The sequence below is a fragment of the Zootoca vivipara genome, chromosome 4, assembly GCF_963506605.1.
Source record: "Zootoca vivipara chromosome 4, rZooViv1.1, whole genome shotgun sequence".
Taxonomy (NCBI): Eukaryota; Metazoa; Chordata; class Lepidosauria; order Squamata; family Lacertidae; genus Zootoca; species Zootoca vivipara.
In genome coordinates, this window is record NC_083279.1 from 102,076,047 (window position 1) to 102,102,133 (window position 26,087).

General features: G+C 51.8%; 1 protein-coding gene across 11 annotated transcripts in view; it reads right to left on the reverse strand.

Annotated features, from left to right (window-relative positions):
* Positions 1-26,087, reverse strand: part of TRIM3 (tripartite motif containing 3) — a 37,480-nt gene that overhangs the window by 5,966 nt on the left and 5,427 nt on the right. For 3 of the 11 annotated variants that reach the window (XM_060274092.1, XM_060274091.1, XM_060274094.1), the window contains exons 3-8: positions 13,388-13,581; positions 8,251-8,494; positions 6,501-6,652; positions 5,680-5,860; positions 2,827-3,550; positions 96-199 (exon numbers count right to left, since the gene is read on the reverse strand). In XM_060274092.1, the coding sequence (XP_060130075.1) occupies positions 96-199; positions 2,827-3,550; positions 5,680-5,860; positions 6,501-6,652; positions 8,251-8,494; positions 13,388-13,518 (1,536 nt within the window). In that variant the 5' untranslated portion in view covers positions 13,519-13,581. Of the gene's footprint in view, positions 1-95; positions 200-2,826; positions 3,551-5,679; positions 5,861-6,500; positions 6,653-8,250; positions 8,547-13,387; positions 13,582-14,022; positions 14,163-14,565; positions 14,706-26,087 lie in introns of those variants that run through there. The other 8 variants (XM_035114978.2, XM_035114977.2, XM_060274097.1 and 5 more) reach the window with 6 other exon arrangements.

Consider the following 26,087-nt stretch of genomic DNA (forward strand, 5'->3'; position numbering starts at 1 on the left):
GAAAGAGAGAGAGAGAGAGAACGTGAGGGGGCAGCCCCATCGCTCTCCCCAAGCGGGCCTTGGAGGTGGGGGGGTGGGCGGGGGGCACTTCCTACCTGCACACATTGGTTATTGCTGTCGGCCACCACGATGCGCCCGCTGCCGGAGGTGGAGATGCCCTGCAGGTTGGTGAACTCGCCCTTCTCCCGACCGCGACTCCCTGCAGCCAGAGAAGGGGGCACAGCGGTGAAAAGCAGCCCCCCCCCAGATCTCAAGCAACACTCCGGGAAGGAGACACCCCACCCCACGCCACCCCAACTCAGCCCAGCAGCTCTCCCCACCCCATAAGAAGCAAGGAGGTGGGAAGATTGCTATTGAAAGAGGGAGGGGGCTGCTATTTCCCACAGTCTAGACACAGCGGAGCAACTTCCAGAAGGAATGAATCCGGGTTGGTGGGAATGTGTCGGGAATATGGCGTTTACCATTTTCAACACTACAACTCCCATGATCCCTGGCCTGCTTGGGCTGATGGGAGTTGGAGTCCAACCCCCTCTGGATGTCTGGCATAGAAGGTGGTTGGGATGTTGCTTTTATTTTGATTATATCTTTTGTTTTATATATACATATATTTTTAATTAGGAAAATTTCTCACTTGAAGGGCTGAGAAATTTTTGTAAGGATCTTTTTCAAATAAATAAATAAATCACAAATTGTTGAGGAAATGCAGAGAATTGCATTTAAAGTTTGGAGAAATGAGGAAGTTACAGAAGCAACGCTGGCAGACTCGTCTATCTCTACTCATGAGCAGGTCCCCGTGTGATCCGCTTGTTTCGGAATCCAGTCCTACTATAATTCCACCTCTGGAGCAAGGAACATCTGGGCTCAGCCAAGTGTTAGGAAGCCTCATCGCTGAGCTCCCTGGGGGAAGTTTGGGTTACAAATGGAATAGCTGGCCAAATTTGAAGGAGGCCATTCTGAGCCACTGAGTTAGACTAACAACAGAACAAGTTCCTCATGCCCATTAATTTCAATAGGTTTACTCCAAGTAGAATTTACAGTAGTTGGAAGAATATTGTTTTTGCCAAGAAAAGGATAGACTACCCTTACGGTAGCAGAAGTAGCCAAAATGCCATCATCCTCCATATGTTGGACTCGCATTAGTCATAGTAGTTGAAACCGATGGGAGTTGCTATCCAACAGCCAATGATATGAAAGCGAGGAGCGAAATGGCACCTTCAACCTAGGAGGTGGTGTGGATTTTTTATACTGTGATCTCAGAGTATAGGTCGGTATATAAATCCAATAAATAAAATAAAGAGATGCGCTCTGTACTGAAGGTCACTTGGGAGTTCAAGACATGCTCTGCCCAGGGGGGCTCACCTGGAGCTTCCATTGAAGCACAGCTTCAGGCGCCAGGCAAACCCATTTCTCCGTAAGCAGGCCTTGGGCTGATAAAGACCAAGTTGTGGCCTTGAAAATGGGTTTGGGGGAGAGGGGTTGTTGGTTTGCTTCCATTTCTTTGTGTTCTCATGCTGTATGTTTATGCTGTGATCTGCCCTGCGATCTTTTCTTTTCTGCCTTTTTTTAATATAGATTCAATAGCTGTTTTAATTTCAGAAGATTATAAAAAAGATACTTTGTAAGGGATTCATATTTTTGTATCTCTTTAACTTATATGCAGAATTCATCGTGCGAAAGGCTGGACTAGATGAATCCCAAACTGGAATTAAGATTGCCAGAAGAAATATCAACAACCTCAGATATGCAGATGACACAACCTTGATGGCAGAAAGCGAGGAGGAATTAAAGAACCTTTTAATGAGGGTGAAAGAGGAGAGCGCAAAATATGGTCTGAAGCTGAACATCAAAAAAACCAAGATCATGGCCACTGGTCCCATCACCTCCTGGCAAATAGAAGGGGAAGAAATGGAGGCAGTGAGAGATTTCACCTTCTTGGGCTCCTTGATCACTGCAGATGGTGACAGCAGTCACGAAATTAAAAGACGCCTGCTTCTTGGGAGAAAAGCAATGACAAACCTAGACAGCATCTTAAAAAGCAGAGACATCACCTTGCCGACAAAGGTCCGTATAGTTAAAGCTATGGTTTTCCCAGTAGTGATGTATGGAAGTGAGAGCTGGACCATAAAGAAGGCTGATCACTGAAGAATTGATGCTTTTGAATTATGGTGCTGGAGGAGACTCTTGAGAGTCCCATGGACTGCAAGATGATCAAACCTATCCATTCTTAAGGAAATCAGCCCTGAGTGCTCCCTGGAAGGACAGATCCTGAAGCTGAGGCTCCAATACTCTGGCCACCTCATGAGAAGAGAAGAATCCTTGGGAAAGACCCTGATGTTGGGAAAGATTGAGGGCACTAGGAGAAGGGGACGACAGAGGACAAGATGGTTGGACAGTGTTCTCGAAGCTACGAACATGAGTTTGACCAAACTGCGGGAGGCAGTGGAAGACAGGAGTGCCTGGCGTGCTATGGTCCATGGGGTCACGAAGAGTCGGACACGACTAAACGACTAAACAACAACAACAATAAATAAATAAATAAAATAAGGAGCTAAGAAGAGCCAGCATCCTGTTCTCACAGTGGCAGACCAGTGGCCCACGATGGGAAACTGGCAACCAGGATCCGAGCACAGGAGCGACGCTCTTCCCTGCTGTGGTTTTCAGAATTGCTACTGCTGACCACGTGATTCAGGAGCGGGGCCAGGCAGCGGCTGGGTGCTACACCCGTGCGGAATGGCATCTCCCCCCAACGCAGTCCTGCTCCCTTTGGCCCTCTCCCCATGCCCTGCCCCTCGCTGCCCGGCCAGCCCCCCCCCCCGAGCGACTGACCCACGCGGAAGATGAGCTCGTCCTCAATGGGGTTCTCCTTCTTCTTGCCGCTGCTGTACATGCTGGAGGGGCGCCGCACGGCCTTCTGCCGGATGTGGCCGCTGCTGGGAGACTTGACGCGGCGCTTGACGTCATCTGGGGAGGGCGGCACATCGGAGGCCTTGACGGCCTTGACGCGGAAGGGGCTTCCGCGGATGGGCTGCCCGTAGAGGCGTATGGAGAGCAGGTGGTCTCCCTCGTGGCGCGGCGTGTAGAGCAGCTCGTAGGTGCCGTTCTTGTTGTCCAGCACCTCGTGGCCCAGGGCCGAGCCGTCCGGCGCCGTGGCCTCGGCCTGCAGGCAGGCGCTCCCGCTGCGCACCAGCTCCCCGTCCTTGTCCTTGGTGGTGACGGTCAGCGAGGCGGCCTGGCCCACCACGGCGTGGCGCAGGCCCTCCCCCGTGGCCACCGTCTTGTGAGCGATGGCGCTGGTGGTCAGCAGGACGCCCAGGTTGAGGATGGACTTGCGCACGCCCTCCGTCTCCACCACATAGTCCACCTGGGCGTTCTCGTGCGGCTGCTCAGGGAAGTCGCGGCCGGCCAGCTCGCTCAGGCGCTCGGTCATCTGCTTCTTGATCAACAGGACCTCCGTCTCGGAGCCGTGGTCCAGAGCCTGCTCCGTGAAGCTGCAGCTGCTCAGGATGTTCTCCTGGCCCTGGCGGAGCGTGTCCAGCTGCGCCTGCAGCACCTAATAATAATAATAATAATAATAATAATAATAATAATTTATTATTTATGCCCCGCCCACCTGGCCGGGTCTCCCCAGCCACTCTGGGCGGCTTCCAACAGAAAAATAAAACACAATAATCTATTAAACATTGAGAGGAGAGGAAGGAGGAATCAGAGAATGGTGGGGCCAGGAGGGAGCCCAAGGGGCATCTAGTCCAGCCCCCAACAATGCAGGAATTGCAGCTCAAGAATCCCTGGCCAGAGGTGCTTTTCGGGCAGCACAACCAGTTCAGTACCACACAGAGCCCAAAGTCCATTCCTGTCCCTGACAGATTCATTCATTCATTCATTCATTCATTGAATTTATATACAGCGGTACCTTGGTTTAAGAAGACCTTAGTTTATGAACAAATTGGATTAAGAACGCTGCAAACCCAGAAGTAGGGTTTTGGTTTGTGAACTTTGCCTTGGAATGCAAACATGTTCCTCTTCCTGTTGAGTGTGTTCCATTTGTAAATTGAGTCCCCTGCTGCTATGGGAAAGCCCGCCTTGGTTTAAGAACGCTTTGGTTTAAGAACAGACTTCCGGAATGGATTAAGTTCATAAACCAAGGTACCACTGTATTGCCCTATAAGCGGAGGTCTCAGGGCAGTTCACAAAAAAATATCACAATATATAAAATCAAAATAAACACAATAATCCAATAACACACCCCCCCCAAAAAAGAGCCACATTTTAAAGGGTATAGGATGTTGATTAGGGCGGGCAGCCAAAGGCCTGCTTAAAAAGGAATGTTTTTGCCTGGTGCCTAAAGGTATGTAATGAAGGCGCCAGGTGAACTTCCCTGGGAAGAGCACCCCGCAGACGGGGAGCCACTGCAGAGAAGGCCCCGTTCTCCTGTTTCCACCCTCCGCACCTCTCGAGGAGGAGGCACACAAAGACCATCTAACCTCTTTAAAAACTCATAGAATCATAGAGTTGGGAGGGAACCCAAGGGTCATCTAGTCCAACCCCCAAAATGAAGAGGCAGCATTGGGGGGGGAGACAGAGCCTCTGCTGGGATTTGGGTGCAGGGAGCAGGTGTCAGACTGCGCTCACCCCAGGCGGCAGAACAGGTGGAAGGGGTGGGGTGGGGGTGGGGTGGGCCTGCGTCAAGCACTTCCTTCTCTCCAGGGGGGCTGATTCAGACTTCCCCCATCCCAAGTGGCTTCTGTAAATGGGGGGGCCACATCACTGTGTGTGGCCTAGCGGTTAGATTTTCAGACTAGGACCTGGGAGAGATGAGGGTTCGAATCCTCCCGCTTGGACATGACACTCGCTGGGTGACCCCGAGAGGCCAGTCGCTGCCTCCTCTCAGCCTAACCTACCTCGCAGGGTTGTTGTGGGGATTACATGAGGAGGGGCAGGAAAAGGTGGGGCAGGAATGCAAGGAATAACAAATACATAATCACTGGCTTGGCAAGTTTGCTGCCCAGGGAAAGAGGCCGGCACAAACACTGCCTGCCTCGCCAGGGGGCACAGCACCTGCCCCACAGCTCAGCCCCAGTAGAGCCGAGAGAAAGCGCCCAGGGCAGTGCCTCCCACAAAATGATCTGCCCTTTGGCCAACCAGCCATGGGCTCTGAAGTTTTAAGAGCGAGGGAGGGGCTGGCCACCGGCCAGTTGGGGGCCCATGCCAAAGACGGGGAGGGGAAAGGCAGCTGGGGTGGGTGGGTGGGGCTGGATGTTGGCGCCCTAGAGACGCACTTCATTGTTCCAAAGAACAAGTGTTTACAGAAGCCCGCATTTACGTTCTGCCTGAACTCTCACAAAGAGCTGCTTGTGGCCAGGTCACCAGGGCCCTGGGTGGAATCTCAGCCAGTCCTGACCCCCAGAAGAAGCGAACTAGAGAGGAGGGCCTCTAGGCATGTGCAGAAAGACACTGCCCCATCCCCATCCTTCAGGGATTTAAGAGAGAGTCTCTTAAACAGCACATGGGAAGATCTATGGCAAACGGAGGCTCCGTGAATAGAATAGAATAGAATGGAATAATTGATTGGCCAAGTATCAACCCTACTTGGCATTTTGCTTCAACTACACTGAAGCTCTTGCACACCTTCCTCAGCTCTGGCGCTCAGCGCAGGGCAGCATTGTCCTGGCCAAGGCTCACCTTCTGCTTGGCTCCACACAGGGCCTCCAGGTCCCGGACCAGCAGCCCCTTCCGCTGGTGCAGCGCCTTCTCCAGTTCGGCAAAAGTGCTTCCGATCTCGGCCACGGCATCGTTCTTGCGCTCCACCAGCTGCTGGCTGATCTCGGAGACCAGCCCGATGGCCGTGGTCAACTGAGGCAGACTGGGGGGGGCGGGAAAGAGGGGGGTGTCAGTCCAGCCCCTGCCTGCAAGTGTCACCCCTCCAGCTCCTCCTGGGCAGCGCCACCCCCAGGGCCGGTGCTAGGGGTTTTGGCGCCCTAGGCGAGGTCACCTTCTGGCACCCTCTCCCCCCCAGTGTGAATGGCAGGAGGGATGAAAAGGGGCACAGAGCCCATGTTGCTGGCCTGGGTGGCGGACGCTGTCTCTGTGCCGCTGCTGGAGCCGCTTCCTTTCTGCTCTCAGCTGCTTCCCGCTCGGCCCAGAGGTGCTCCTGCAGCCAACCAGAAGCTGTGGGCGCCTCTGGGCCGAGCAAGAGGAAGCAGCCGGAAGCAGCCGAGAGCAGGAAAGAAGCGGCAGCGGCACGGAGACAGCGTCCGCCGCCCAGGCCAGCCTCCGGAAGGCGCGCACAGCGGCGGCGGCCTCAGAGGAGGATCGCCTCCCGCATCCTCCTCCCCACAGTGCCCCTGTTAGCCAAGTGCCCTGGCACCCCCAGCCCAAGCCTAGAGATGACCCTCCAGGCAGTGGCGGGCGGCGGGCGGGCTGGCCAGCGCACCGCCCCTCAATTTTGGCAGTGGCCTAGTTTGCCTATATTAGCGCGCCGGCCCTGGTCACAAGGGTGGTACCGGCTCTTGATGGCGTCCAGCTGCTGGCGCAGGGAGGCCTTGTGCTGCTCCACCACGTCCCGCAGCGGCACTGTCATGTGCTCCCGGTGCTCCCCCACCGTGCACTCGTGGCACATGGCCGTCTCGCACGACTCGCAGTAGTACTCCATCACCTGGCAGGGAGGAGGGAGAGAGAGAGAGATGCAGAGGGCGCTGTTAGAAACTGGGATATAAAACCTGGGTTTCAGTCGCTGCAACGGAAGGCCCAGGCACCCCACTAATCAGCTGATTTGCAAAGTGGCCGCTGCATGAATCAGTTTTTTAAAATAAAAAAATTATTATGCTTAAACACCAACAAACCTCTCATATGTTTATGTCATTTGTTACAAAAAATACAAAATTAACAAAAAATAAACTCCTATGTTCTGACGATAAATCTTTTTAAAGTACATCTAACTTCCCATCGTCTCCATACTTCATTTAATATTTACAAATTTATTGCCTAAACCTATCCATTCATTTTATAATAAAGTATTATTTTTCCTGTGTCCTTGTTTCTTACTTAGTACAGCTACAGAAGTTATTCAAAGGCAGCGACCGAGTTCAGGCTACAACAACTGTTCTTAAGTTATGTTTTGAAAACTTCCCATTTTGCAATAAGTACTTGTTTTGAATCACCTTTCATTTTTTCAGTTAATTTGTCTAGCTCGGCATATTCAACTAATTTTTGTAACCCTTCTGACCTGGAAGAGATTTTATCACTTTTCCAATTTGTCGCTATTAGGATTCTCACAGCGACGGTGGCATAGAGAAAAAATTCTCTTACATTCCTAGGAGTGTCTGGTCCTATAATTCTGAGAAGAAAAGCTTCTGGGTTTTAAAAAATAAAATAAAATAAATGAAAGCCTAAACATTTTTTAAAAGTTCTATATAAAGCGCACTGCACGAATCAGTTGGCTCCCCCCCCCCCAAGAATGTGCCTGTTTTGGTGCTCCACAAGCCAAGTGATCCGCAGGCAGATATAGCACCAGAAGGCGCATCTTGAAGTGGTGCGCTGCTACCCCACAGATTCGCTGATCCACACAGCAGCATGGCAACTAAAGACGAGTTTCTTTGGGTGTTGTGCTGCCCCACAAGCTAGCTGACTGGTGCGGCATGGCAGCAGTCATGGGCGTAGGCAGGGGGGCAGGAGGGGGCAGTTGCCCCCCCTAGAAGCAGGGCCGCTGGCCAGCCTGCCCCACTGCCCGCCCGGTGCCGTCTCCCTTCTCCCTGGCTGGCTGTGGGGCGGGTGGAGGAAAAGCCCCAGAGCCGCGCAAAGCGTTTGGCTGGCTTTCCCTCCGCCCGCCCCACAGCCAGCAAGGGAGAAGGGAGCTTTCCTTGCCCCACTGTGGCCCCCCCCTCCCCCTTGGCCCCGCCCCTTGCCCCCCCCCAATTTTCATCCTGGCTACGTCCCTGGCAGCAGTGCCAGCCAGCCAGATGGAGATGGTAGTCGCCAACCCTGGCGACAAGACATTGCCACTTCCTCACCAAAGGCTGGTTACCTGTCGCAAAATCCGACTGGCACCCAGTTAGTTTTCGATGCAGTGAGTGGCTGGCCCATTCCCCCACCAATCCACGCCCAGCCCCCTGGAGCCAGTGCCAGAACAGGCCCCTCCCTCCTGACTCAGGGGGTGGAGTTCAGCAGAGGAGGAGGAGCCTCCACTCAGCCTGCAGAAGGGTCCCCCGCCTGTCCCCTCTGGGGCTCCCAGCCCATTGCAAGCCGAGGACCCACCTTCCCCTCGTGGTTGGGGCAGGAGAGAGACTTTCCAGGCACGGCGCTGGCCGAGTCCAGCATGGCGGCGGCGGCGTCTTCGTGGCTGGCGCTGTCGGGCTGGCGCTGCAAGACCTCCATGAGGTTGGTGATGAAGAAGTTGTTCTGCAGGGCGGCCACCCCCTTCTCGGGCAGGATGGAGGTCTGGCGGCAGACGGGGCAGGAGAGGGTCAGGCTCTGGGGCGGGATATAGTTCTGGAGACACCTGGGGCAGAGCAGGCAAGACGAGACACGGGGGTCAGGGGGCCAAGTGCCCACTGCAGGGGGGGGGCAAGGAAGGCGGTGAAGACGGAGATGAAGCAGGGGAGGAAGGGGCAAGCGGGGGAGGGCATGGAAGGGCAGAGGCGAGGGGGAGGGGGAGACAGACACAGAGGTGAGATGGCCCCAGGAGGGGGTGGGTATAAAATGAGTGGGGCTGAGGAACGACTGACCACTGCAGTCTGTGGGGTTGGGGGTCCCTTTCCAGGTCAGCCCTGTGCCCCCCACCTGCCTCCTGTGGGTCAGCCAGGGAGGCCATCCTTGCCCTAGAAGCAGATTTCTCTTTCCCCGATTCCTGCATGGCAAGGGTTGGACTTGATGACCCTTGGGGTCCCCTTCCAACAATACAATTCTGCAGCCTCCTGGGACTTAAGCTGCAGGGGGGTCTGTTGGGGGGGCAGCTTTGCTCAAGGTCTCTCCCCACTGACTTCCAGGAGCACAACCCCCAAGATCTTCAAGGCCAACTGGGGATTTCCTAGCTTCTCCTTGCCCATCCCCTCCAGAGCCAGTCAACCCCGAGCAGAGCCAGGCATCCGCTCTTTGCCTGCAGCCTCCCCCCCCCTGCACCCCAAGCAGCCTGGGGGTGGCAGAGCACCAGCCCCCCTTTACTGGCTCCTCTCTCAGGTGGGAAGCCCCAGAAACACATTCTCTCTCTCCAGACCCCACATGCCTCTTGGTTTACCCCAGCCCCCCCCTGAGCCACTCCCCCCCCAACTTGCACCCCAGTGAGGTCACCCCTTGGGCGGGAGGCAAGACCATAGAATCATAGAATCCTAGAGTCGGAAGAGACCACAAGGGCCATCCAGTCCAACCCCCTGCCAAGCAGGAAACACCATCAAAGCATTCTTGACATATGCCTGTCAAGCCTCTGCTGAAAGACCTCCAAAGAAGGAGACTCCACCACACTCCTTGGTAGCAAATTCCACTGCCGAACAGCTCTTACTGTCGGGAAGTTCTTCCTAATGTTTAGGTGGAATCTTCTTTCTTGTAGTTTAAATCCATTGCTCCGTGTCCGCTTCTCTGGAGCAGCAGAAAACAATCTTTCTTCCTCCTCCATATGACATCCTTTCATATATTTGAACATGGCTATCATATCACCCCTTAACCTTCTCTTCTCCAGGCTAAACATGCCCAGCTCCCTAAACCGTTCCTCATAAGGCATCGTTTCCAGGCCTCTGACCATTTTGGTTGCCCTCCTCTGGACACGTTCCAGCTTGTCAGTATCCTTCTTGAACTGTGGTGCCCAGAACTGGACACAGTACTCCAGGTGAGGTCTGACCAGAGCAGAATACAGTGGTACTATTACTTCCCTAGATCTAGATGCTATACTCCTATTGATGCAGCCCAGAATTGCATTGGTTTTTTTAGCTGCTGCATCACACTGCTGACTCATGTCAAGTTTCTGGTCTACCAAGACTCCTAGATCCTTTTCACATGTACTGCTCTCCATCTGCAAGGTCACACGGACTGACGCCCGGCAGAAGATCTGGGCACTCTCCGTCCCCATCCGGGAGGCGGCAGTGGCTTCCCCGATCTGAGCACAATGCTGGAAGGGAGCCAGCCCCACCTTGGCTCAGGGCGGCTGAACCCAACGCCTCCCTCCCCAGACAGCCCAGGCACATGCTCTGCCCCTCCAGTGGCAAGGGGTCATACCGAAGGCTCAAGGGGCATTAGACCCGGAGAGAGTGCCTGAAATCCAGGACCCCCTGCAAATGGAAAGATGACATGAATCAGCTCCCCTTGGCCTCTGCACAGAAGGGTCGGCAACTACCCCCCACTGACCCTTCTGCCTGGCATGTCTGTCTGACACGCTCAGCAAATTCAGGAAGCTCATCTCCCCATCTATCCCCACCCGCCTGCACCCCCCAAGGACCCCCCCGCACCCCCGGCTATACCAGGTCGCCATCCTCCCCACCCCACCCCCAGCCTTGAGCCCCCAATCTGCCACTCTGCCCAATGGGCGAACTCCAGGCCTCCTTGACCTCGGCTGGCATTTGGCTTCCTGGCCTCCTTACATACTACAAATCAGCGCCTGCTTGCTTCCTGCCAGCGCCTGTCCTTTGCCTGGCTTGCAGACGAGGTGGCAGAGGGTGGCAGGCGACAGACTTTGAATGTGTAAAGAAGCCGAGGCAGAACCGCCATAGCCGACTCTCCCCAAGGACAAGCAAGCCCAGCAAGGTCGCTGCCCCCTCTAGAAACGCCTGCAAGGAAGGGGGCCCAGTGCCAAGGCGACCACTCTGACAGGCGCTGCCAGGGCCAAACTGGGCATGGCTGCCAGTCTAACGGCCAGCACCAGGCTAGAAGAGCTTGTAGCCCAGAGACTTATGGCTCTGTAGCCATTGCCCAAGGACAGGAGCCTGTGAATGACCCAGGACTGTTTTGCCAGGGGGTGTGGCGCCCAGGAGCCCCTCCCTGCCCGCCCTTTGTTTCCACTGAGAAAGGCCCCTGAGTCAGCGCCAGAGCTCTGGATCCAGATTCTCTGGGGTGCCGGATTAGGGCGTGTCCTTCAGAGTCTGCATGAAATTGCTCACAAGCTACTAGAGCAGGCGTCCTCTCAACCTTGGCCCTCCAGGTGTTTTTGGCCTACAACTCCCATGATCCCTAGCTAGCAGGACCAAGGGTCAGGGATGTTGGGAATTATAGACTCAAAACATCTGGAGGGCTGAGGGTGAGGAAGCCTGTACTAGAGACTGGGAAGGCAGAGCCCAGGGTGGTCCCGGCATGAAGTGCACACACACACCCCACAGCATCACGGACAGCCCACTGCCCTTGTGCCCCAGCTCAGAAGTCCCAGTGAGGAAAGAACCAGGGGTGAGCCCTGCCGTGATGCAGCAGCCAAAAAGGCCAACACCATTGTTCCAAGGGATTCAGCATTATCTGCAACTGGATAATTATAATAATCTATTATTTATACCCCGCCTGGGCAGCTTCCAACAAAATATTAAAAATACAATAAAAATGCAAACTAAGCAGGGGGAGGGGCCAGAAGCAGCCAGGAAGGCTCCTGCAAGGATACTACCATATTGCAGCCATGTGGTACAGGCATCCCCAGACTTCAGCCCTCCAGATGTTTTGGACTACAATTCCCATCTTCCCCAACCACTGGTCCTGTTAGCTAGGGATCATGGGAGTTGTAGGCCAACACATCTGGAGGGCCGCAGTTTGGAGTTGGTGTATGCTGCTGATCTGTGAATAGTGTATGCCTTTAAGTTAGGATTTGCTAATGTACTACATTTTAATAAAAAGCTATTTTTTAAAATAATATTAATAAAAGAGAAAGGAGGCGCTTCCTGGCCTCTGTCCTTCCCCAAGGCAAAACAGAAAGGTGTCTGTCAGACTGCGCTGCAATTTAGAGGCTGGTCCCCAGAAACAAAGTGCTCTAGGACAGCCCCCCCTTCCTGTCACCGGCAGACCCCGGTTGAAAGCGCTCCAAGGGGCCCTTGTGGCCTGCAGTCCATCCTGGCTGGGGACCCAAAGTCCCTCTTGGAAGGCTGGACTTGCTCCCAGGTCACCCCCCCCCCAGAGTTCCTCAGTAGCAGCAGCCACACGGCAGGCACCCAGATGGCGGCTGCATCTGCCCCACCACCGCAGGGCCTAACAGCACACACCCCCTGCCTCATCTCCCCATGTGACAGAAGTGGCCGCTGCCCTCCTTTCTTCGCTCCCCCCATAAGGCAAGCAGGAAGAAGGATCAAGGGGGGCAAGTCTGACATGGGTATCGTCTCAGGACGCTCTGCAAAGGAGCTTATGAAGCTGCCTTCTGGGAGGAGAGGCGCTTGGAAGGGAGGCGGCAACCTGAAACTGCTGAGTTGCCAGATATCAGAAAGTTGAATGATGTGCAGCACATTATATGGGCTAAGTGGCTTCCCAATGCCAGAATGTCTGCATTATCAACACCTGCTTTACGAATTGCCACTGTTGACCATGAAACTGCCATTCCCTGTCGCTTTCTGTATTTCAGTTCCCTCTGATCTCACTTTTCGCAGTTCCGCCACAGCCAAAGCCGAGCATGGAGCATCGGTGCACCAGGAAGTCAGCATAACCCTCCATGCATCTGACTGCAGTCCATGGCCGCTTGTGCCATGATCAAAGTGCCAATCTTTCGGGTGCCACAAGATGCTGGGTGTTGTTTCTTCTGTAACCAACTGGCATGGCTGCCTCGCCAGAAACTTCTCTTTCCATTACATCCAACATTCTTTAGCTGACACATTATTTTAAGAAGAGACATTTGGACCCCCGTCAACAACTTAAAATACATTCACCATTTCTGAACTTTATAAAGAGGCCTTGAGAACCTAGGGAAAGCCCTGCATCTGGATCAGGCCTAAGGGGGTCCTGCCTCCAGTTGGGGTGTGTGTGTGCAAACAGATGCCAAGGCACAGGAGCCTCCGCCCCTCCTACGAATCCCAGCAACTTGTCTCCAGTGGTGGAGGCAGAAGGCAAGGAAAAGGCTGCAGTGCCAAGAGTCAAAGCCACTTCTAGCCAGGATTAAAGCCTTGCAGACTACAACTCCTGATGCCAAACCTCACAACTCTTCTAGTCCTCATGAGGGATGGGAGAGGCTCCGCAAGAGGCTCCCTGCACCCAGGAGGGAGGGAGGGGAGCTCAACTCAGCCGATGCCTCTTCCACCCCCACCCAAGGGAGACAGAGGACCCAAAGTCTCCCACCCCCCACCAAAAGCAGCCTTCCCGATGCCTGCCGTGCTCAGCAGAGGAAGCGCATCACTGCAGTCTCCGCAGGGAGCTCAATTCGGAGGCGCCGCGGCCGTAGCAGCAGCAGCAGCCGAGCTGGTGGCCCCCCCTCCAGGCCAGGCGGCGGCGATGGGGGGGCGTCTCTCACCTTTCGCAGAAGGTGTGCAGGCAGGGGAGCACCTTGGGGTTGTGGTAGCGGTCCAGGCAGATGCTGCACACTAGGAACTGCTTGTCGATCTGCCGCACCACCGGGCTAGAGCTGGACTCCCGCTTCGCCATGGCGACGGCCGGGGGGGCGCCCCAGTGGCACCCTCCTCCTCCTCCTCCTTCTTTGCGGCTGGCCTGCCGAGGAGGGACAGGCAAAGGGTGACCCCCGGCGGCCACAGGCGCGCACCCGACACCCCTAGAAACCGGGGAGGGAGGGGGGTGCAGGAAGGAGGGCGGGGTCCCCCCAAATTTCCCTCCCCTGCAGGGCCAGGGACTCCCAGGACACCCCCTCCCCACAAATCGGTTAGGGCCTCATCCGAGCGACAGCTCAGCCCCGGATCCTGGGGGAGGCGGAGGAGGGACCCACCCCCAAACACGAGCCACGCTGGCGGAAGCGCCGGCAAACCCCAGGAGATGCCGCGGGAGAGGGGAGGGGAGGGGAGGGGGCGGCAGCATCCCCACCTGGCCGGCGGAGGCCCCCTCCCCCCACTGCCGCCGAGCCCGCCCCTCCAAGGGCCCAGGCCGGAGCACGGCCCGCGCCAGCCTCCCGCTCGGCCCGCAACCGCGCGCGCTCACCCAGGTTCTGCGGGCGACGGGGGCGCCCTCGGGGCTCGCCTCTCCGGAGCCCCCCGCCAGCCTTCCGGCCATGGCGCGGCGGCCCGCCCGGGGGACCTTCCGGGTCTGGCAGTAGGGACGGAGCGGGCGGGCGGGCGGGCGGGCGGGCGGGCGGCTCCTCCCCTTCCCCTGGAACTAAGGGCGGCGAGGCGAGGCAGCGGTGTGCCAGCCAGCCAGACCGCTGGGCCGGGAGGCGGAGGAAGAGGAGGAGGGCGGTCGCCCAGTCCGTCCGTCCGTCCGCCCTCCCTCCCTCCCTCCCCCAGCAGGCTGGGCCAGGGCCAAAGGGCGCCTCCCCGTCGCTGCCATGGTGGGGGTGGGGTGGGGTGGGGGTGGTCAGCAGCCGGGGGGGCTGCAGAGGCATCCGCCCCGCCCCCTTCCGCAGGGGCCAGCCTGGACGGTACCCCTCCCTCGTCCCCTCCGGGCTCGGTGCCAGGGGGCGCCTTCCTCCCATGCCAGCCCGGGGAGGAGCGCCCACCAGGACCGCTTCCCGGCCCCATCACTCACCGGGCGGGCTGCTCCGGCGGAGGAGGCGCTCAGCGGGAGGGGGCGGCCACCTCTGGCGCCCACATCACCCTGGGATGTCGGCGGGGCGAGGCCCGGGATGCTGCACCCGGGGGCGGCGGCGACGGCGGCGGCAGCTCCCGATCCGGCTGGGCTGGGCTGGCTCAGCGCATCCCCTCGGCGGCCGGAGCGTACCACTACAAGCGCCGGGGGTGGCAGCAGGGCGAGACCGGCGCTTTCTCGTTCGCAGCCGGAGCCTCCCGGAGCCCCCGTTGCCTCCTCGCCTCCGGTCCCTCCGCCTCAGCTCTGGCCAGCGCGAGCCCCCGGCCCTGGGAGCAAGGGGGTGCCCCGCCTCCGACCCCCCTCCCGGCGCACGAATGGTCGCGCCCGCCGCGCCGAGCCCGCTTCGGAGCTGCGGCGGCTCCTCCGCAGTGCCGGACCCCGGAGAAGCGGGGCCCACGGCGGGGGGGGAGGGGCGTCGAGCCCGCCCCCCCAAGCCCCGGCGGGCGAGTCGAGGCAGCAGGCGACGAGGGAAGGTCCCTGCCCGCGAGGGTGAGGCGAAGAGGGAGCGGTGGTGGTTGTCATGGGAACTGCATCTCGGTACCCGCGGAGGATGCTGCAGGGGAGTGGCAGGAGGGGGAGGGGGCTTCTTCGCACCAGGAAGGGTCCTCGTGTCCCTTTAGGAAGGTCAACCCCGCGGGGAGCCACCCCTCCTAGGAAGGGCCCGATGCGGACTCCCCCCTCCCTCTTTAAAGCCTCCAGATGTCCAGGAAGTCTACCAGATTGTGGGCTCCTGAATTCAGTCCCACATAGCGTGAAGGTCTTTCTTTTCTCTTTCCTGAATCTGCTGCCCATCAAATGAATGGGTGACGCTGAGTTCCAGTCCACATCAGAAGAGCTTGGCTGCTGGATCAGACCAGATGCCTCTCTGGCCCCACATCCTGTGCCCCACACTTGATAAGCAGGCGCTCCCATGAAGCCACAAATAGGTCACGAGCGCAAGAGCTCCCTCGCCCCCATATCCTCCTGGCTGCTTATAGGATCTTAAACAGCCTTTTAAAACACCAGGAGAGCTGGCTGGATGAGGCCAGTGGCCCTTCCAGTCCAGCATCCTGTTCACAACCAGATGCCTGTGGGACCAGAGCGCAGGAAAACTCTCCCCCATTAATCTGTGCTTTGCTCTGCTGAAACCGTCCAGGATGGCTGCCATCACAGCCTCTTGTGGAAGGGAGTTCCACAGCTGAACAATGTGCTGCATGAATAAATACTTCTCTGTCTTGAGCTTGTTAGGGCAAAATTCTGGGTGCGAGAATGCTCAGCCACCCAGCTCATCAGGCAAGGGCCTGTGGTCGTTGCGGAGTATAAAAGGAAGGAGTCCAGCCATGATCCGGAGCAAACAGCAAGGTTTATTACTGCGCAGCAGGTTCAATGCCAGACTGAACCCTGTGAACAGGGCTGCAAGAACTTTTAAAACTTCCCACCACCATCCCATAATGCACATCGAAAGCATCATACATACATCACTTGTGACAGGGTAAAACGTCAGAAAAGGGGAAGGTGCAAGGGGCATTAGCATACAGGTAAACAGGAGGTAAGCAGGATTAGCATAAGGATGTCCCAGGACATTGTTAAGCAAGTACCAGTAAGTATCTGGGAAGGGATCCTTGAGTACCTGGTGGGGGGAAACAATGGGTCCAGTTGTGTGTATTGCCTCTGGCTTCGGAGGGTTGGGAATGGCAGGAGATGGTACCTGAATGGATTATGGATATGCAGAGGAGCACCACCCTGGCTACCTGACCTCTTGCTTAAGGGATTATGGCTGTTCCCTGCATCCCTGAGAGCCCTTGGCCAGAGTCGCAAAAAGGAGGTTTCATTTAGAAATAAAGATACACTGTATTCATTCATAAAGAAATATGGTTACATAGAGTCTCAGGCAACAGAGAAAGGGTAGGAAAGGGAGCCTTTATTACTCAGGGCTTGATCTTGAGGGGTTCGTGTTGGTGCGATACTAGAGTGGTGTTGTAGGATCAAATGGGGTCCCCTTGAGGGCATTAGTGCCAATCTTGATTCCCAAATGAAGCCTCGTTTGGGTGCCCCCCCCCTATAAAATTCCCTAACAGTCCCCCATTCGGAGATAGATTCGTGACCCAGTTCTGAAAGAACAACGAATCTTTTCTCCGCTCCTTCCTGCCCTTCCCTGGGGTCCTGGGTGCCAAAGCTCTGTGATCTGGTATTCTCCTTCCTCAAGTGTCACATCTGAACATATTCTGGGAAGAGGGTACGGTGCTGAGAATAAGTTCTTTAGGGAAAGAGATTTGAGGGGTTTGTGTCAGGGAAGAAGCGGAACAGGGAACAACAAGGGTTAATACAATGCATGGCACAACAAAACACAGGTACACATAAACTAAAACAATTCCTTTAAATAACCATCCTAGGTTGGGGGGGGGGGCCAGCCCCATATGTCAAAGTCCGAAAGTCCTTCATGTTGAATAGCTTCCAGTTGTCCAGCCAACTTATGGATATTGTTCAAGTGTCCCGGAATATGTAGAGTCTGGTCTGTGACATACGTGCAGCACTCAGAGTTGATCAGGGCACAAGTCCCGCCCTCACTGGACAATAAAGAGTCCGTAGCAATTCGGTTCTGTTCTGTTCTGCCTTCTGCATGAATTTTAAAAGTACGCCTGTAAGTTTAAGATGTCTACATGGTTGGAGCTAGCTCCATACACAGGGAATAGTGCCCTGCCCCATGTTTCCCTATTGGCAGCCACGTCAGAGAGTTTGGGGAGGGATTTTGATTTTCCCTTATTCCTTTGCCTTCCCGCCGGTAAGTCGCGAGTGATAAAGCAAATCAGGTTCAAGAAAAGTTGGATCTGCTCCGAGCTGGCATGGGGCTGTACTGGTAGGGTGTGGGGGTTAGGAGTTTAAGAGGGTTATGTCCTTTGCAATCTCCCCGCAGCGCTGTGGTCCGGTGTGGTCCCATACTGGAGAGGTGGGTGAAGGGCCTATGGGGTGGTACCAACCCTCAAGGTACTCTTCCCCCTTTCCAGCCCTCTGTGTGTCCAGGATTCCACAGGCAGCAAAATCGCCTCAAACAAATCCCTTGTAGTTGGGGCTTTGAAAGTTTTGGGGTCAAGAGGAGGCACTGGAACCCAAACATTAGGTTTTCCGTTTGGTGTTGCTTGTCAGTATAAACATGCACAGCCCCTCCCTGCTCTATTTCTGTCCAATTTGGGTGGCGAAGGGCCTCACCTTGTCCATAGAGGAGGTACGATCCATTAGCACAGTCCATATGGTAGTATTGTTGTTCCATGGAAAGGTTGGCATATAGAGAGTTCCCAGTACTGAGTCCCAGTGATTTTAGGCACCAGCGAGTGACGTAGTAAGGTTTGGGAACCCGGGTGACAGAAGTTGAAATCCCCCATTCGGTCAGGGTTGTGGTCGCCCCCTAGGTCTACAGTGTGGTAGTCGAGGAAGTGGCAGTCAGCTTGCAGTCTGGAGCATTGGTCCGACAGGACCAAGGCAGGTTGAGAGCAGAAGAACAGGGTAAGGAGGTAAAGGATGGGACCCATGTTCAGTTCAACGTGGAGCGACAAACAACTGACAGCTGTCAAAGCATGAGTTGTCAAATGAAGCGATGAGTGAGCGGCTGACAGCTGTCAAAGCAGGAACTGTCAAAACAAAGCGACGAGTGAGCGGCTGAAGCGACGGTAGGAAGCAGGAGCGAAGCGAAGGCTGAAGCGACTGCAGGAAGGCTGAAGCGACGGCATGAAGGCTGAAGGGAAGTGAAGGCTGAAGTGATGGCAGGAAGGCTGAAGCGACGGCAGGAAGCAGGAGCGAAGCGAAGGCTGAAGCTACGGCATGAAGGCTGAAGGGAAGCGAAGGCTGAAGCGATGGCAGGAAGCAGGAGCGAAGCGAAGGCTGAAGCGACGGCAGGAAGGCTGAAGATAGACGGCAGGAACTATTCACGTCTTAGGCGCAATTTGATGGTGTTGGGGTCTGGAACTATCTCCGAGGTCCAGATGTCCAAAGCGGTTTAGAGGAGATCCTGGTCTGGTCCGGTCTGTTGGGCCCGATCTTGGTCCCGATTCAGGTCCGGTACTGTTTTCTTACACCTAGTGTGATGCAGCCAAGAGTTCTTCTCCCCTATTTTAGAGCAGTGGGTGAGGTGAGGAGAACTTGAGATGGTCCCTCCCAAGGTGGTCAAAGTGGCTGCTTCTGGTACACTTTAACTGAAATCCAGTCTCCAGACTTCATGGATCCTGAAGCCTCTTTTTTTGGTCAAATGAGTTAAAACAATTAGAAAAGATGTGTAGAGAAGGTTGGCACACTGCAGAGTGCCAGGTGGGACAAGAATATGTGGTGATAAGTTGGTCTAACTTAATAAATTGGTCTTAACAATAGCCTGATCTACTGGAAAGTATAAAAATGCATGAGAACCCTCCAATGGGGTAAAAGCAAAAGTATGGTAAACATAAAAACAATTACACAAAAACTGTGGTCCCCCCTCCCCCCATGGAAATAACACACTATCAGACATAGTTCAGCAATTCTACATAATAACACATAATATACACAACATACAATTATTAATTCCACCCCAGTTGGATGTCTTTGAGGAAATCTGTGGTTTTGAGGCAGTTCTTGCCTTTTCACACATCTTTAGCCATTTGGCACATTTGCTTGAGGTTAGAAAGGGACAGAAAATGTCCTTACAATTCATCTCCCCCCCCCCCTTTTTGTCAGTCCATATCCTTTTGGAATGTGATTGTTGTGGCCAGAGTCTTCTTGGGAAGCTGTAAACAATAAAATCTTAATGCATTTAAGTATTTTATTCATCGCCTTTCTATATAGTTACTACTGTTATTACCTGCTAAGTTTGTTTGGTTCTTTTGCTAAAAGAGAACTTTATGAAGATAACTTAAAGGTGCTACCTGACAGAATGCAGTTACAAAACAATACTGTATTTGGAAGTACTTAGGTTAATTTCATAGACATAATGGAAAAATAAATAAATAAATGAAAGCAGATTATTTGCAACCTAAAAAGAAGCATCAAAGCCCAAAACAGAGGGAAGTCAACTTTATATAGCAGGGGGGAAGAATGCCTGTAAGGGAAGAAAGACTAAAAGAATAAAAGGGATTACTGTTTGTATCTCCTCTCTATTTTTTTTTTTTTTTTTTTGCTGTGGAAGAAAACAAGAGGCAAAATACACCAGGATTAATACCAGTATATGGTAGAGGTAAATGTGAGATTAGTACATCTCAAGGAAGCATTTACTGACGAAGCATTTGCCCAGTGACCAGAAGATAGCAATTTTCTATTAATTTACAAGTGTGGAGGGGGCGTCCCCCCTTTTGTGTAAATAACATACTGTCAGACGTACAGTAGTTCAATGTTTTTGTCGAATATCACACAACGTAAATTATATATCAGTTGTATGTCTTGAGGTCATCAAGTGAGCTTGAGACAATTCTGGCTGCTTTTAAATCCTAGGGCACAGAGTCTTGAGGTCGAAGAGAGAAAATATCCTTGTAATTCATCATAGTTAAGCATTTTATTCATTTAAATATTATTATTATCATTTATATTTAATTACTGCTGTTATTGTCTACTCAGTCTGTTTAGTTTACTTCACCTAGTTTGGCTGTGGAGGAAACAAAGGACAAAAATGTTGTTAATTAGGACACAAGTTATTAACATTTTCCTTATGTGGTTCTGAATTCTCTTTGAGGTTCGCGTATCCTGTTTGAAAGGGACTATTATTACTATTATTATTTACAGGAAAGAATGACTTAGATGCTACATTCGTATGTACAGGAAGAAAAGGTAGAAATGCAAAAAAAATTGCATAAATAAAACAAAATGATATTTAGATTACCACTCAAACAACATTTTTTTTCAGATGGACTGGACACAAAGATATCAGATTAAAAGGAAAAAGTTACTATCAATTAATACGAAGACATTATAAAGACCACACATGTTAATATTGGACTGTAACCTTAAAGATTTGAAGGTGAATGGGAAAATAATGGAAAACTGATTTAATAAATGGAAGCTAGGAAAAGGACCCATACGTCACAGAAGGGGTGTAGCCCAAGACCGCCCTCCCTAGATTCATCATAGGTACATCATGAAAGGGGAGGTCTGGTAGCAGTAATCTGAGCAGTCTGGACCCTGCCCCCTGCCCCCAAAACCCAATCAACAAGAGATATTTACATTTCCCCGTTTCCCAGCCAAGTTAATCACACCCTTTTGTCTGGCACTCGGGTATCAGGATGCCAGGGATTACCTGAGACAATGAGAAGGTTCCCCCCACCCCCTTCTTCCTTGCAGAGGAACACCTGCTCAGAGAGTCAAAATGGTGTCAGTCAGGCCTGTCTTCCTGTGCTGCTTCAGACATGTGCCTGTACATTCATGTACATGTTTTATGAACAATTATTATATATGTGACCTTAAAATTCTTATAACAGAGCCTTAGTTTGCATAGTCTGTCTGTCAACTGGGTGGATCTGACCATCAGGGTAGTATGAAGAGAAGACAGCTATTTTCTATGAATTTCCAAGTGTGAAGGGCGCTTTACATTAAGAAATTTGAATAATATTTCATGTGCAGAGTATAACCTTGACACCTCTTAAGTTACAACCTTCTTTTTCTCCTCTCTTTCTCTTCAAGCTGACATAGTCTCTGTGCATGTACAGAGTTCATGATTTAGAAATCCATTGTACCAATTGAAAGTGTTGCAGCTGTTGGCTAAGTCACCATTTGAATAGAGGAAGGGAAGGGTGAATAGGTTAGATTTTACCCAGAAACCCAGCAATTTACACTTCCACCAAACCAGCAACAAAAAGTGGTCAAATTAAATTCTTTGGTAAGTTTAAATCCATTTCTTTAGCCTTTGTGTCCTGAGATATTTCTGACCTCTTATTTCCTGTTCCTTGCTGCTTAGGAAGCAGGCTTATAAATCTTAAACTTTAAATATATAAAACTTCAATATCCAGACAACGCAATATTTTCACCAGAAAGCTGCAAGAAAAGTTTGGTCAAATTAAACTCCTTAATGAAGTCATGGCACTAATTAGCCATGTTTACTGTACTATATAAACATCTCATACCCCAGGCAAAAGAAATCTAGATTTGCCCCCTTTATCTACAGGGTTTTTGGGGTGCAGACTTTTATTCAAAATATTTCACAAATGTGGATTATTATTATTAGTGTGCTTTCCCTCTAGTCATTAGCGGAACAATGACCCGCCCCCTTATGTACGGGTAAATGACCAGTCAGAATTCATAAATTGCAAATGTTTGTTTGTTTTAAATAACTTCAGCCATGGGCAGACTAAAATTCCCTGCCCCCTCATATATGGGAAAATGGCTACAGGGTCACAATTCATAAGATATATTCTGCCATTTATTTACAAGGGGAAATGGTCAAGACTTTTATATGTGCTTAAACTTTAAACCTTAATAGACAAAATGGTAAAACTCATATAATCACTCCTTAAAAAAGACACTCTTGTTCTAACTCTGAAAACCAATAATCTTTCCTTGCCAGAAAGCAGAGCTGGGCTGAATTTCAACCCATCACCACATCAGACACATTGCCTTTCACATAGCTCTAAAATGGGAGTTAGAAGGGACCCTGTGGTCATTTAGTCTAACCCTCTAAGATACAGGATCCACAAGATTTGAATTAAAATACCAACTTTATACAGAACCCTTTAGCAGATGAGTTTTTCCTTAAGAGGTTATATCAGGAGCCCAACACAATTGAAGTTAAAACTAGACTCAGATAGACAATTCCTGGCTAAGGAAGCTCTACTTTTGACAAACAAATCACCTTTATAGGAATAGCTGTTCAATTTTCCTTTAGTCAATATTCCTCTAGTCACTTGAAGAAAGACTCCCCTTTTGAGCCTCTCTCAATAACAAACATTTGCACACCTCATGAAGTGAACATTTTCAAGTTTCAAAATATTTTCAAAGTATTGAGCAAGCATTTTCAAGGTTACTTACAAACACATTCTCTTTCTCTCCTACCTACCTAGCACCTTCGCATCACATACAACATACAATTTCAGACACATTCTCTCTCTCTCTCCTTCTACCTACCTAGCACCTTCACATCACATACAAAATGTAATTTCAAACACATTCTCTCTCTCTCTCCTTCTACCTACCTAGCACCTTCACATCACATACAAAATGCAATTTCAAACACATTCTCTCTCTCTCTCCTTCCACCTACCTAGCACTTTCATATCACATACAACATACAATTTCCTCATTTAACTCCCCCCCCCATTTGCAAGAGTCTGGTAGGGTTGGAAGGGATCTTGAGTAATCTAGTCCATCCCTTCTGAAATATGGGGATCTCAACACTATCATCGCCCTTTCAAAGCAGGATACACATACATTTGAGTACAGATGGCTAACTGGGAAGGAAACACGGGCTATGCCCTATCACGGAAGCACACATGTGTACTAAGGGAAAAGGAAGGAAGGGGAAGATTAAAAGTACCAACTTTACATGGAGGCCTTTAGCAAACCTGAGGGTTGGATAAACAGTTTTAAGAGGGAATTTACTTTCTCACTACCACCATTCTGTCCAACTGGACCAAGGTTAAACTGACTCAGATAGACATTTGCTGGCTATGGAGCCTCTACTTTTAATAACATTTCCCTAGAAGGAACACCATATTTCATAGTCACATGGTCCTAATACTTCCAAGGATTCCTCATAACAACAACACTCTTCTCTCAGAAGGAGACCTACCTAAGGCTTTATGAAATATAGACACTGCATTTTAGCTTGCAAAGAGCTGTTGTGCTCAATGAAGCTGGTTGCAGCAGAAACATTACATACAGAGCACATGGCTCCCTTGTTACACAGACCTTAAACATTGTGAGTTCACAAACAAACATTTTCAAAGTTACAATCTCCCTTTTCCCTTCCTGCTCCCCCTTTCTGTACAGAAAGGGGTAGGTATACACACACACCCTCTTTTACTCTCTGGAGAAAGATTGGCCTTCTACAGCCTCTTACAACCAACAAACATTCACACACCACTTCCACCCTTTTTCAATATTTGCCATGTTTTTGGGTTGATCAATCCCTTAACATAAAATTATTTAAGCAAGCTTGCATTATTATTATTTTTAAACTTTTTTTTTTTTTTAACTTAAGGAAGGCAGTCTGTAGAGGTCATGGCCAATTTTTAAACACAAACTCCTTACATTCCCAAACCTTGATTACATTTCTTATTTATTTCAAGGGAAACAACGATCTCTAGCAGACACAAGGAACAGATGCACACACACTTAACAGACAAAACAAATAACAGACAACATGTAACGTGAAAACATATATATACCATTCCTATTGTTTCTCAGTCCTAAATAAAGTTACCTAGCTATTTCACAGAGTTTCTCCTGAGCCCTAGCTATCTGGTTTCCTCCCCAGACCTTTGGTGCTCACTTTTCCCGTTTCTCTTTGGGGTGCTTCCAACCACTCTGCCATGTCCTGCCTAATCCCTGTTAGGCTACCCCTCCTGGCAACCTCCTACCTATCGTCACAATCTTGAGAAATAGGGGACCCTACTGGACGCCCACGCTTTGCGGTGCCAGATCAGGTACCCCCTTGGATAGAATTTTTCGCTCCGGAATACCCCCCTTGCTTTTGGAAGCGGGCTCACGCACGATACACGTGTTACGTGGCTCGACCAGTGCGGCTGGGGTAAAGACAGGACAGAAAAGGCTTCAGCCTGCTGGCTGAAGTGGTTGAAAAAGAGCCTTTGGTCCCTTGCTTTTGGACAGGGCCTTCCTGCCAGGGCGGCTGACCAAAGGACCCCCACTCTTTTCTGGAAAAGGGGGGGTGGAGAAGCAACAGAGATAGAGCTCAGAACTCCCCTTTCGAGTTGAGCACGGCACACGGTCCGGAGAGACAGGACAGAAAGCACGATAGATAAGAGGGCAGAGAATTCAGTTGCCAGGAGATACCACCCCGCTACCACCAGTGCACTGGGTTTTAACCTTATACTCACACACTCCTCCGTGTTGATCCTGGGGATGAAGAAGCTGGCCGGCCGGTTCTTGCCTTTGCTCCCTGGCTGGGTCCTTCGAGACTTGCAGATTACCGCCTGGAGGATGGCCGAGGGTCCAAAGGGGTCTTCCCAGGCAAAAGGGCCTGGTGCCGGCTGAAGATCTTGGGGCCCTCAGTCAGCCACACAGGAGAACCGCAAGTCCCTGTTCGGGCGCCAAATGTTAGGGCAAAATTCTGGGTGCGAGAATGCTCAGCCACCCAGCTCATCAGGCAAGGGCCTGTGGTCGTTGCGGAGTATAAAAGGAAGGAGTCCAGCCATGATCCGGAGCAAACAGCAAGGTTTATTACTGCGCAGCAGGTTCAATGCCAGACTGAACCCTGTGAACAGGGCTGCAAGAACTTTTAAAACTTCCCACCACCATCCCATAATGCACATCGAAAGCATCATACATACATCACTTGTGACAGGGTAAAACGTCAGAAAAGGGGAAGGTGCAAGGGGCATTAGCATACAGGTAAACAGGAGGTAAGCAGGATTAGCATAAGGATGTCCCAGGACATTGTTAAGCAAGTACCAGTAAGTATCTGGGAAGGGATCCTTGAGTACCTGGTGGGGGGAAACAATGGGTCCAGTTGTGTGTATTGCCTCTGGCTTCGGAGGGTTGGGAATGGCAGGAGATGGTACCTGAATGGATTATGGATATGCAGAGGAGCACCACCCTGGCTACCTGACCTCTTGCTTAAGGGATTATGGCTGTTCCCTGCATCCCTGAGAGCCCTTGGCCAGAGTCGCAAAAAGGAGGTTTCATTTAGAAATAAAGATACACTGTATTCATTCATAAAGAAATATGGTTACATAGAGTCTCAGGCAACAGAGAAAGGGTAGGAAAGGGAGCCTTTATTACTCAGGGCTTGATCTTGAGGGGTTCGTGTTGGTGCGATACTAGAGTGGTGTTGTAGGATCAAATGGGGTCCCCTTGAGGGCATTAGTGCCAATCTTGATTCCCAAATGAAGCCTCGTTTGGGTGCCCCCCCCCTATAAAATTCCCTAACAAGCTTCATTTGATTTCCACAAGTATTTGGAGGGAAGGAGAGAAACGTTTCTCTCTTCACTTTCTCCAGGCCTCACATAATTTTATAAGCATCCACCATGTTGTGTCTTCCTTGTTGTTGTTGTTGTTTAGTCGTTTAGTGGTGTCCGACTCTTCGTGACCCCATGGACCAGAGCACGCCAGGCACTCCTACAATACCCTTTTTGAGGTGAGGTGACCAAAACTGTACACACAACCCCAAGGTTTTGTGCCAGGCCAGTCTCTCCCAGTTCAGACCTAATGAGTATATATGCAAATATAAGGTCTTTTGCCTCAACAGACATCACTTTTACACTTTTCCACATGGAACTGCATTGGCCATTTCCCCTTCCCCTTTACTCAGTTTGGAGCCATCCTTTTGGAGCTCTTTTTGTTTTAACCACTCTGAACAA